The 13,442-nt window shown below is 36.7% G+C and overlaps 1 protein-coding gene across 1 annotated transcript in view; it reads right to left on the bottom strand.

Moving 5' to 3' along the window:
- The window catches only part of USP12 (ubiquitin specific peptidase 12), a 37,107-nt gene that overhangs the window by 7,907 nt on the left and 15,758 nt on the right, over nucleotides 1–13,442 (bottom strand). Inside the window, exons 4-8 of the mRNA XM_051779061.1 lie at nucleotides 12,623–12,836; nucleotides 8,601–8,827; nucleotides 3,467–3,543; nucleotides 3,203–3,286; nucleotides 684–881 (exon numbers count right to left, since the gene is read on the bottom strand). Of these exons, the coding sequence (XP_051635021.1) occupies nucleotides 684–881; nucleotides 3,203–3,286; nucleotides 3,467–3,543; nucleotides 8,601–8,827; nucleotides 12,623–12,836 (800 nt within the window). The remainder of the gene's footprint in view (nucleotides 1–683; nucleotides 882–3,202; nucleotides 3,287–3,466; nucleotides 3,544–8,600; nucleotides 8,828–12,622; nucleotides 12,837–13,442) is intronic.

The raw sequence follows: 13,442 nt of genomic DNA, 5'->3' as shown, positions 1-13,442 counted from the left end.
AATCACCCAAAGATGTAGTGAAATCAGCATTCCTAGTCATGAAACTGAGCCCAGTGCAACCTAACCTAATGTCAGTTAGCCCTGCTTTGAGCTTTAAGTGGTTGACCTCACCATATAAATTATTCTGTGATTCTACATGTCCAATCGTAATTTTCAACTTTGGGGCTTTCATCTACTCAAATAAGCAGCTTGTAGAGCAGCCTGATTTTAAGCCTTGAAGCCACAAGAACATTTGTTGAATATAACAAAATCAAACACAAACCTAGCAGTCATATTTTGAAAGCAATGAAACAAATTAATCAACAAAACTCATAATATATGGATATATTTCAGAAAATGTTGCTTTAGCTTTAAGAAAAATACCCACTCTAAAGGAAATGCTTGATAAACTAACAATGCTTTCCTTCCTAAGGAACTTCTTCTTTTAGAAACTGTTTTTTTAAACATAATTAAGTTCATACAAAGATCTGTGATGTGAAACACAGTTATTACTTTTCACAATGAACTGTCACAGCAACAAAGACATATGTTCTGTAAGGACTGGTAGCTTTTTTTCCTAAGAAACTTTTCTTTTACGAGTTCTTTAAATGCTATTGATTTATAGGATACTGGGTGCTTGGTGGTGTTTCTTTAAACATAGTTAGGCTTATACAAAAATCCCTTGCTTAAAACAGAGTTATTACCTTCCACAATGAACTACCACAGCAACAAGGTCATACATTCTGTCAGGATTGGTGGCATCTCCTGAGGTGTTAAATAAACGAAGCTCTAAAGGAAAAACTACTCTATAAGAGAGTTTTGTATATCGATGGAGCTGATCCATGTATTTAAATCTCTTCAAATGGAGAGCTAGAATCATAGGCAGCTTTTTTACTTTCATCCTGAAAAAAAAGAACCAAACAAAAAAAAACAACTGTATTTTTAATATTCATCCAAAACATTCAGTCAGTATCAACAAATAGGAAACCTATTGTACTGAAGTCTTTTAATAAATGAGAGAACTGAAAATATATTTAAAACAATGAACTACAATATATAAGAACAGCCGTGATGAACTCACATAATAATTTAGATCACATAGCACAGAATTCAATTTTTAAATGCATCTACCCATAGCTTTCCTGAGTTCCCAAAAGCAAAACCTAGATCCCACTTGCTATACAGTGGAGGTATTGCAACAGAGTTGTTTCAGCTGTTCCAGCTGAATTTCTCAGTAAACCAGCCAAGTCAAACAAGCTTTTTAAAATAAGCTTTGTTACACCACTTTGTCACATAAGTATTACCCCAAATCTTCCTATCAAGCCATTCATTTTAAATTGCCAAGGGATACAAATAGCCCAGTGTTATACAACTACCTCCTACTACCCAAACAAGATAAGGCTGTGCTCTAGCACAATAATTTTGTACAAATGTTGCAGCAATGTTTTACAGCAGTCAAAGCCAGAAAGTGATAATCTAGTTTTACTGAGGGCTCACTGGCCCCTTTCCCTAGTTTGAGGTATTGAGATCTCACATCAGTGCCTACAAATGCTCCTCAGCCAACCATAGCTGGCCTGGCAGCAAACACAGACTTCAACCTTTTGGGCAATAAATTTGCCCATACTAACAGAATCTCCAAGTTGAGTGCTCTGCTTCTTGGCACAGCCAACTGCCTTAGATCAGCACAGTGATGAATTTTTCCAAGTGCTTTTCGCCCCGACACATAGCTCAAAAGTCTCAACAATACAGTCCCAGTTTGAGACATGTCTACTAAGACCACATTTTCAGAGTGTCAGGAAGTATGTCTGTACAAGACAATTCTTTTTCAAAAGACAGTGGACTGTGAACAAATCCTTGAAAACTCACCTTTCTTCCCTTTTTCTCATTAAACTTAGACTGACAACAACCTGTAGGAAACCCTGCTAGACTCAAATTTTCTCCATGCCCACAAGAGAACTACGAAATAAAAATGACTGGAGAGGGGCAGAAAGATGACAGAAGCAACTATTTTTAGGGAGAGTTACTTTTTATTATATTATGACTATAATTTCTGCTCTAGTCCTTTTTTTCAAAATTAAATCCTCTCCTTATAATGCAACTGTTTTTGATAATAGGAGTTCTTTCAATGGTGAAGAAATTTGGTACACCATCTTTGCTAGTTGAGTAGACACCAACACAGATAAACTGTGTTATAGAGATACAAGAAAAATATGACTGTAGTGAAACTGAACTTAAGCTTCACATGAAAACCAAAATATAAACAATCAAAGCTGTGTTTTGCCAAGGAAGTGCCTACAGTACAGGTTTATGTCAACCCAACTTATACTGGTCAGGGATCACACTATCCACCACACAGAAAAGAGCTAAAGCAACAGAAAACAACTGGCCAGACCTGGATTCCCAACCTAATAGACACCAATTTGTAAGCTTAGGCAGCATGTTAAGGCAGACTTGGGAGATGAGATATGCAAAAGCTGTGTGTTGAATCTATGGTAAACCAAATAACCAGCATCAGTGGTATAACCAGCTGAGCATGTCAGTGTTCCCACTCCTTCAATCAAATACTTTCTCAGATAATAAATACCACATGGTGCACAAAATGAGAGATTTTTCAAATGTGTGAACAAGACTAGAAGAATTATTAGGCAAACAAGAATTGTTTCTAAACATAATGAATTTCAGGCTTCCATGGAGCTTCTGATGATTTTCAGGAGCACTGTCAAGCAGAAGTTTAGCACAACTAACTAAACACTTTTAAGAAATCAGAAACTCAGCTAACAAAAACAGTTACAAAAAGCGCTATCAAAATGATTCAGCAACTGGAAAAAAATATTTTATTTTCAAGACAAAATCAGGTTTAAAAAGTCACATACAATCCATGACTTTTCATCATTGCCAGTAGTCTTTGTTTAGTCACTGGCAGTTGAACTTGGCTTTTTAATTCATTTTTGGTCTTAAGACCATTCTTTCTCTCATTTGTAAAATAAATAATGATCAAAGGAGTGCCCAAATACTTTACATGGATTCTCATTACTCATGGAAATAGACACATTGAATTCTAGCAAGACGAATGCAACCAAGTTATTCTTAAGTGGAAGAAGAGTGAGGAAAATTAAGGGAAAAAGGATGTTCTCTCCCTGAGACATACACATACAAAAGGAAATACAAGAGTATTTTCATGAAATGCATGGGTTATTTTTTCCCTTCCCTAAGTGTGATGTACCTTTTATGCGCTTCTTGCTTACTGCGACATTCTTCACAGTAGTACTTGTATTCACTGCACAGAGTTTCTGTATTGCTGAAACCCCTGAAAAAAAAAAGATATAAATACTAGTTTCTTATATGAGTTATTCAAATAAATGTACCATATAAACATAATTTTATACACTTAAATTTATGTAAGATAGAACTGTGAGCTTCTAGTTTTATGTCCTGCTTTCTAGGTAACGGGTAAATACAAATTACAAAAATTCAGATTTTTGTCTACCTTAAACAGTGAGTGATTGAAGTATTCTGCTCCACATCAACTGAAAGGTCTAAGAAGTCTTCATCTTTGCTGCTTACCTGAATGAAAAGAAGAACCAGCAGAACACAGTTAAAACAAGTTATACTGATTTACCTGTTTTTCAGTGTACCATTTTCTATTGATGGAATTAATCTTCTACCTTATAACATCCTTTTAAAATTTTTGCAAGTGGCTTTTCTATTTCAGAGATTTGCTCGATCTCTGCTTCTGATTTCGTTCAGGAAGAGGGAAGTGTATATGTGTCTGTGGGTGTATATCATACTGTGATTTCAGCTCAACAATATTAATACCAAGTTTCTTCTACACCTCACTCTTTTCGAAAGAACAGAATCCCTGGGATTCTTCTATTTAGAGCACTTCCCTCCAATTGAAAGTTATGTATTTGCATATCATAGTGTACCTAATAAAGAGCACAAATATTTTGAAGCCTGCTTCTGGCTAGATTCATACTCTGAAATGAACAGCAGACAGTAAATTTGGTGAATGAGAGCTTGGGGCTTGGTCTGATAGAGGCAGAATAATGCATAGTCAGTTCTCTAAAAAATGCAAGAATAACAATTAAGCAAACCTGAAAATTCTAGAAGAAGAAAATAAATTCCACCACAAATCCTGACAAACGATGAACAAAATCCACAGCTGCTCTGAAAACCAACTATGTTATTAAAGTTTCAGGAAGTAGTGATCTGCAACCTTAACTTTTGTCTGCTAGCGTGTCCTCTCTGTGTCTAGAGATACTCAATGTCACTGATGAAATGTCTTCTGCCTAGGTACAAAAATAAATGCTTTTAGAAAAGATGCCTGGCTGCAATTTCTTGACTGAAAGCAGGAAAAGTGAAACAGCTACAGGAGAACTAATGTAAGTTGATCTTTAAAACATACAGGGCTTATGTTCCCTTTTCAATTCAGAATAAAAAAAAATTGGGAAGTTGTTCTCTGATTAGCAAGAGATGAGACACACAGCTCCTAAGGTGACATACATGGAAAAAAAAAAGGATAAAAGTAGATGGTCAAGATAACCATTTTTGAGAATTGATACCATAGGGCAAATCCAAAAACTTAAGAAATTAGGTTGAAAGCTTCTGTTAATATCTGTGAGAGGACTGGCCAAGGATTCCTCCCACTGTTCTGTACCTTGTCTTTCCAAGAGTAAGTGTGCATGTAAAAAAATGCCAGTATGCCAGTACACATCATATCTACTGCATCAATCAGTGCTATGTTTATACTTCTGGATAGATCACAAAACATATATGGAAAACTTCCAATATATTTAGAGTGGAAAAAAAAAAGCCACCTCCATCTTCAGTGTGCTGCATGTTTCCTGTCTTCAGGGATGTACTATGGTTCAGTTGTGTGGACAATTCTTCAAAATATGCCATGGCAAACTACTTTTGGAATTATCAAACCTGAATTTGTAACACTAAGAACTCTGGTGGGAATCATCTTAGCCTAGGGATTAAGAACGGCTCAGAAAAAAAAAAAATCAGTTATAGAAAATACTCTTGCTGCTGCAGTCTTCAGCTAGGACAGATGGAATTAAGGAGTCATGTGATCAGTGTTATTCAGACATGCAATTAGATAATTCTTCCTCTCTTGGTCTAATCAAAGAAAATTCCATGAAACAATACAGATTTCACAGGCAGTTTTATCCCATGCAGAAGCTGTAGGGGCAGAGAGAATATGGACAAGAAGAAAGAGATGTGTTGGACCTGGTTAAAAAGAGATTGGCACTGAAAACAGAAGTTTGCAAAAGGAGTATTTCCATTCTTTGTGATAACGGTGCCTTAAAAAACCTCTCTTAGGTTAGCCAGTCCACTGTGCACTTGGGTCATGAAGAACCATTAAAGGCTTTATTCTAAGAATAGCCAAGTGGACTTTTTTTCCATTTATGTTGATAAATTATGATTTGTTTTTCTTAATTTTTAAGTTTCTTTGAACATTACTATTTGAATAGATTTTTTTAACATTAAATCAAAAAGTTTTAATTTTAAAAAAAGAAGAGAAAAAAACATAAAAAGGCCACTCTCCACTCTTACGGGCCCCCCATTCACTCCTTCTGTGAAGGTGCTCTTTCAAATCCACATCACTAAGACTCAATCAACATCTAGACTACAATCACCAATGCTCAGTAATCTATAGAATTAAAAAAGATGGTCATGATCAGAAAACCTCATCACTTGCAGAATCAAGGCCTGATGTGTTCAAAAAGCCATCTGAGTACTCCTAACAGGAGCATTTGAGTAACGGTGAAGAATTCAGATGTTCCGGTGTTCTGGCTAAAGGGGGTGGTAGCTGTTCTCACATCAAGGACATGATCTGCACTCACAGAGCTCAGCTGTACTCTGATGGCCAAAGCTGCACAGAACAGCAAGCTCAGAAGGCTGACACTCAGAATCTGCTATTTCTTACAGTTTGGAATTTTACTAGCAATGTGAATCAGCTCACTTGCAATAGAGCTTTTGCAGCTGTAGACTCCCATGTGTGCTAAGACACAAAGTAGTTTTAAAAGAAGCTGAAACAAAGGACATTATTTATCTTAGCTTTAAAAAAAAAGAGAGCAAAAGAAAACAGGAGCATAGTTAAGGTTTCTATAGTAAGAAAGAGCACTGAGATTTTCCTTATTGCCTCCTCTCAGTCCCAAATGGAATTGAGCCAAAGATTTTTATGCATTGAAGAATTGTTTGGACACAAGAGCAAGACCATCACCTGGAGAAAAACATTACTGATACATATGGTGCTTTTGACCCAAGACAATTTCCTGGTTTTGTCAGTAGAAGTACTGACCACATTTAGCTGTTTCAAATTTAATCTTAATGAAGTCGATTACATTATTTTCTGGCTTACTGTTATTACTCCTTAATAACTGTGAGAAAAATCTGTAAAACCAATTAACTTCTAAATAATTTTTTGCAATTAGCCACAAAATTTCCATTCACTTCAACATACTGCCTCTATCAAGGAAGGGTGAAAGCATTATAACAAGAAATCACATTAAAAGCATGTAAAGACAACTTACAATCTCTTTTGTAACATATTCATTTAATAGCATGCCTTGTTCCACAAGACAAAACTTTGTTAAAGCATTGCATATATGTTCCTTATATTCCACTGTCCATACTTAAATAGAAGATAAATCTTTAGCCAGTTATTTTTTATCTTTAAGATGGGCTAATGAACAATGCTTCCTGGAAAGATGCTCTTTTCTATAATTAGGACAATTAAAATTAGAATAAAATTTTGCCATGCTCATTTAAGGAACATTGAGTAGGTTTGGTCAGTTGGAATATAATCACTGTCACTTTGAGCAAAGATATATTATGCTTTACATATTTAAGTATCCACTAAATTCCAAATTTAAATTTAAAATATGATAAGGTTATTGTCTTATCATTAATAAGCACTAATTCATCCACTTTTGCTATGTAATCTTCTACAAGAGCTATATCCAAGTACTCCTGACATTTTAAGTTATATTTCTAAACACAGAAAGAATCTAAGTGCCAACAGCTCTTAATAAACATTAAGAAACCCCATATATTCACTGTATTTGACAATAAGACACCAGTCACAATAATATTACTTATTTAGTGCGTCCAAAAGTGCTCATGTTCAGGTAGCTGTGTTTTAACTAGACACAAGCTGATATACTAAATAGACAGAAGCTGATAAAATAGCTTCCAGATTATTAGGGTTTGGAAAGGCCCTAATAATCTAAGACCCAATGTATATTAAAACACTGAATTTTAAGTTCAACTGCCCAAGGAGGCACAGTGGCAAACCTATATGGTGCATCTTGTTCAGCAATACCTAACAGAAAAACAGAACTAAGCAATGTTAGTAAAATTCTCAAAATTGTGACAGGCCTGATAACAAATAAAATATACTGGTAAAGATCATTTTAAAATTGCATTAAAGACTGTGCCTGGATCAAAATTCTGACAGCAGTAATTCATTATGCCACAGTGAAGAAAGGTAGTGATGTCAGTCATGTGAAAAGACTAAACTAAACTCACATTTCAAGAAGAAGAAAAAAAACAGTTCAAGAACTAAAAGAGAAGCAATTGACAGTTGCCAAGAAATACGCATTAAGGAGGGAAAATCTACCATAAAGAAAATATGGTAGCTGGAAATCAGTACCTAAATTACTCAAAGTCTGCAGTTACATTACATATAATATTATGAAGCTATTTTCTTTGAAATAAAAGAGGGGGTATTTCTAGAAGACAGAAAAGATTACATGTGAAATATACAGATTCGATGAATTCCTCCTTTCCAATGTCATGCCAAAATATGTGCATTACTAATTTAGTTAAAGAAAATAGGTATGAAGAGTCATACAGAAACCACAGTTGTTTAGCTTTTTACAATCTCTAAGGCACAGACCATGACAGAATTACTGTAATTTTCAAATTGTGCTGCTTCTACTTTTTCCCAATGGTAAAATTCAATTATAAGTTTTTATGAAATATGTTCTTTCTCTTATTGTAGAACTTCTCAAAGAAAATTTTAGTATAGCATACTCAAAGAATTTATTTCTCAGGGTGTAGTATTAGAAGAATTCCTGTGGACAGACATTTAGGAAAGAATTACTTTTCTTGTACATTAAATTGTGTTTTTTGAGAATCCCAATCTACTGTCTCAGTGCCAAAAGCCAACCATAGTACCTTGATTTCAATGGCTTTAAATTTAAAAATTAGAAATCGATGGAAACTGATTCAGAATACTTATTTATGGAATATATCACTAAGTATGATGTTAAGACATTAAATTTGAGACGAATTTCACACCTTCAAATAGCAGGCTTTATTTCTCTAAATAGTGCATCAATTTAGAATATTCTTATCTGAATTTTGAAGTTATGATCACACTGACAAAAATCCAATTGGGCATTTCCCTAATATTGCCCAAATGTCTTTTCCTACAATTCATGCTGAAATGTGCTTGCTGACAAAGAAAAAAATTAAAATATTTATACAAATGTAAGATTACTAAGGAAAAAAACTAATTTACTCTGTTAGTCTGTTGGGATAAATGAATCATGAAACATGAAGTAGTGAAATGTGGTAGAATTAATTTTATAAAGTATATACAGACTTACAGTTTCACATGTAAGACATCTGGTTTCATTAGTTAATGTTCCCTGAAAGATTTCATGAACCCAGGTTGGGTCTGGTGGGCTGTTATTTTCATTGTCGATGTTGCCATTGGGCAGGCGACCATTTTGTTTCTCTTGTTTTCTTTCCTCTTGCAGGATATCCGCAATTGTATTTAACAGATAGTTTAAGAACTCATGTGCATCCTGCTGCATGTAGTTATCAAAAAGCTCTACAAGATAAAACAGAAGATTTTTTTAATTAATCAGTCAGTGCTATGCTACAAAAAAGGATTTGATCAAATTTCAAAACCATTCCTTTATTTCATATCTTGAATCATTCATGACAATACAACACCAACTCAAAATGCATACTTGACAAACTATGTCAAAAATATAGGGGGTGCAAAGAGGGAACAGAATTAACTCAGCTGATGAGAATTAACAGAAGACTGAATCATTCTGCAAAAAAACTAGGGCACAATTCAACTACCTAAACACAGGTGTACATGTAGTGCCACCTGAAATGTCACAGTTCATCCTATCCAGCTTCCAGATGCCACTGGATCTCCTACAGGCACTATGCTATCTCTGCCAAGCTTAGGTCAATGTCTTGGATATCACCAGGCATCTCAAATAGCATCAGATGTTGATATTTCCCAGAAATTACCTGAGAACTTACAATAAGAAGTGTTTCATTATCTGTATGATGCTTCATTGTCTATATAAGAGGGACAAGGCCCTCTACAAACAGATAGGAGTGGCCACATGTTCACAAGTCCTGGTTCTCATGGGGAACTTCAGCCACCCCAACATCTGTTGGAGGAACAACACAGCAGGGCACAGGCAATCCAGTAGGTTCCTGGAATGCATTGATGACAAATTCCTTCTCCAAGAGATAGAGGTGCCAATGAGGAACGGTGCTATGCTGGACCTTGTTCCCAGCAACAAAGGGCTGGTGGGAAATGTGAAGCTCAAGCACAGTCTTGGCTGCATGACCATGAAATGGTGAAGTTCAAGGTCCTCAGGGCAGCAAGGAGGGCACACAACAAGTTCTGGGCTTCAGGAGAGCAGACTTTGGCCTTTTCAGGGATTTGGGGGTAACCGTGGGATAACCTCCTGGAGTGAAGAGGGGCCAAAAAGCTGGTTAATATTCAAGGATCACCTCCTCCATGCTCCAGAATGATGCACCCCAACAAAGATGAATTCCAGCAAAAACGCCAGGAGGCCTGCATGGATGAACAAGGAGCTCCTGGACAAAGTACAACACCAAAAAACCAAAATCTACAGGTGGTCAGAGCAAGGACAGGTAGTCTGGGAGGAATACAGAGAAATTGTCTGAGCAGCCCGGGATCATCTTAGGAAAGCTAAAGCGTGATAGAATTAAACCTGGCCAGGGACATCAAGGGCAACAAGAAAAGCTGGAAGACCGGGAAAATGTAGGCCCTCTCTGGAAGGAAACGGGAGAGCTGGTTGGTTACTGAGGATATGGAAAAGAAGGCTGAAGTACTCAATGACTTTTTTTGCCTTCTATGATGGAGTGACTGCAACAGTCAACAAGGTAAGACCGACTGTTGTCATCTACATAGACTTCTGCAAGGTCTTTGACATGGTCCCACGCAACATCCTTATCTCCAAACTGGAGATGTGGATTTGAAGGGTGGACTATTTGGTGGATAAGGAATTGGCTGGCTGGATGCAGCCAGAGGTATGGTCAATGGCTCTATGTCCAAACTGAGGCCAGTGATGAGTGGTGTCCCTCAAGGCTCTGTCTTGGGACCGGTGCTCTTCAGTATCTTCACCAGTGACACAGGCAGTGGGATCAAGTGCACCCTCAGCAAGTTTGCAGAGGACACGAAGCTGAGCAGTACAGCTGACACAACAGCAGGAAGGGATGCCATCCAGAGGGACCTGGGCAAGACTGAGAAGTGGGTCCATGAGAACCTCATGAAGTTCACCAAGTCCAAGTGCAAGGTGCTGCAGCTTGGTCAAGGCAATCCCAGACTGGAGTACAGACTGGGAGAAGGACTTGAAGGTTCTTGTGGATGAAAAGCTGGGCATGAGCCAACACTGTGTGCATGCAGCCCAGAAGGCAAACCACATCCTGAGCAGCATCAAAAGCAGCATGGCCAGAATGTTGAGGGCAGTGATTCTCTCCCTCTACTCTGCACTCACGAGACCTCACCTGGAGTGCTGTGTCCAGTTTTGGGGTCCTCAGCACAAGGAAGATATGTACCTGTTAGAACAGGTCTAGAGGAGGACCACAAAGATGATCAGAGGGCTGGAGCACCTCTCCTGGGAAAACAGGCTGAGAGAGTTGGTTCTTCACAATGGAGAGAAAAAAAAGCTCCAGGGAGACCTCACTGTGGCTCTTAAGCAAGGTAGTATTTGCAGAAGTGATGTTATATTGGCCTAAATTTCCAGCCACAGCAAGAGGAAATAGGTTTAAAATTAGGACTTACAGCAGTAAGTAGATCTGTCATTTCAAGATCTGAAATACTGCTTCTGGAGACTGGTATATGTGGCAACTTTAGTACTGGTGAACTTGTTGGATAGATAATAATGGATTCACTACACTTTCCACTTCATGTCCTCAGTTTGTCAGCATTTCTAAGCACAATATTTTTCAAATTAATTCAGTGGAAAGGGATAGTTTCACTGCGACGTACTTGCAATGCATAGCAATGACACGGATTAAAGCATAAATCTGATCTTTCTTACAAATCTACTCTCTTGATCATGTTCAAACTGAAAACATAGTTAATTGCAGTCCCCTGGGATACCAACCTGAGAAATCCTATGGTGGTAGAAGTTCTCACATGAGGAATGAGACTAAGAAAACCATAAAGGTATTGTATCAGCTTGAGTAATAACTACTTATTTTCTCTCTGACCAGGAATTGTTACAAGGAAATTTACCTGCCAATTTAAAAAGCATTCTATATCACTGGCTAATATAATACAAGTCTGTTAATGTGCAATTACTTCAACTTGCTTGCAGTCTAAGAATGTACTAAGAGACAAGCCTTCAGGACTGGAAAAATGAATGAAAAAGATACTCAGTGAAGGTTAAGTTTTGAAATGCATACAGGCACTCCATTGAAGTTCTACTGTCATTCACTTGATGACATCAAGGAGTAAACTTTAAATAGAAAAAAAAATCCTGAATTATTTTTGGAGTAGGGAAAACTTGATGCTAATCTAGATCATTTGGAGAGGTTAAGTAGCACAATAGGTCAGCCAAGAGTATGAACCATGTTGCTTACTTAATGAACTTAGTTTCACTAAGTTCAATCTAGCCAACTGTAAGGTCTTTATTTAATTGAGTAAATCAAGGCAGAACAAGAGCTACAAGTCTCTTGAGGTAAAACACTTCAGAGTTTCTTCACAGTGTTATATCACAGGCCTCTCAGGGATATGAGCCCAGTCAGTAACCAATTAGCCTTGCAGACAGGAAACAAGAAATGTTAAAAATCTCTAGAAATCTCTTGAAATTTAGGATATCAATTACATTTCAAAAAAATTTTGCAAAAATTACTTAGTGATTTTAAAATTCATTAATCCCTTAAAAAGCAGTTCAAGCTATGTATTGCAAAAATTCTAAATTAATTTTAAAATGGGGGGGGGGTTTAAGCCAGATTCTTGCAGGGAAATCTTAACATCCTTGCCACACACTTGGTTTGGGAGACTGATTCCTGCATTCAAAAAAATTTTTTTTTAAACAAAGAGCAAGGGTTTTACAGTGAATTTTGATTATAAATCTAAAAATCACAGAGCAGCAAAACTAGCAAGCAATTTCATAAGTGGCCAGCGACAATACACTTTAGTTCTACATGAACAGAGAAAGACAAGGTTTCTCTCTCAAAATGGCTCCAGGGTTACACTTTTATTCTAGGGTCACCTCTTGTTTATACTGCAGCACCAAGAACACTTTCTCTGTGGAACAAATATGTAGGTATTTCACTATGTCAGCTTTAGAATTAAATCATAATTGCTGTGATTATTACACAAGAAAAAGATAAAAGTTACCATTTTCTTTTCGCAATCTTGTTATAAATTTCTTGGGAGGTATTACTCCAACTTTTTTCTTCTGGGTGGCTATACTGTGGAAAAGATCAGCTAAGCATGTAAGGAGATTCTCTTTTTTTCTTGGTTGACTCTTGTATGCTAAGACTTTGTCTCGAAATGGTCGACAAAAATAAAGTGCCTGAAGAACTGAATTGCAGTAGCATGTATTCCCGAACTATAAAATAAGAGAGAGATCTGTTAGTTTGCATTGTGTTACTGTAGAGAGATAAAATTAAATCCAAAGTATAATAGAGTGCATAAGCAGGGGCCAACTTTCTGCAAGTCATTTCTTCCTGACTAAGGTAGTAAAGCATAATACTGTTTCACAAAGGACTACCTAGTACACTGTATGTAAAAACAAGAAAAACCTAGGCAAACTTGAACGATACTGTTTGTCTCACTTGTAAATTTAATTTATTGGTAATATTTTGCATCTACTTGGATCAAAATGTTCAACAAATACCCCCAGTTTCACAATTCCCAAAATATGCTCAGGTAAAAATATCTGTCTATGACACATCTGCCACAACAGTAAAGAACAGGCACAGCATGACCTTGTACTGTGAAGAAATTCAGCTGTAAATGGAGAGCTTCTCATACACTTCAGAAAACGGATTCTTCAATCTTAATAGCTGTCATCAAAGTAAGAAATAACTACTTTAACCTGTTCCTACATTTTCAGTTCTCATTTTAGGGTGACAGGATTGGTATTCGAGAGTTTTCTTAAACCAATGTGACATGGCTTGTTTAGGATTTAAACCTATGATAGCTGGTAGTTTCA

This window comes from Manacus candei, unplaced genomic scaffold, assembly GCF_025592945.1.
Source record: "Manacus candei isolate 608988 ecotype Guabito, Panama unplaced genomic scaffold, ASM2559294v1 h1tg000014l, whole genome shotgun sequence".
Lineage (NCBI taxonomy): Eukaryota > Metazoa > Chordata > Aves > Passeriformes > Pipridae > Manacus > Manacus candei.
Note: the sequence above shows the minus strand (reverse complement) of the source record. Positions and strands in the feature narration are given on the sequence as shown.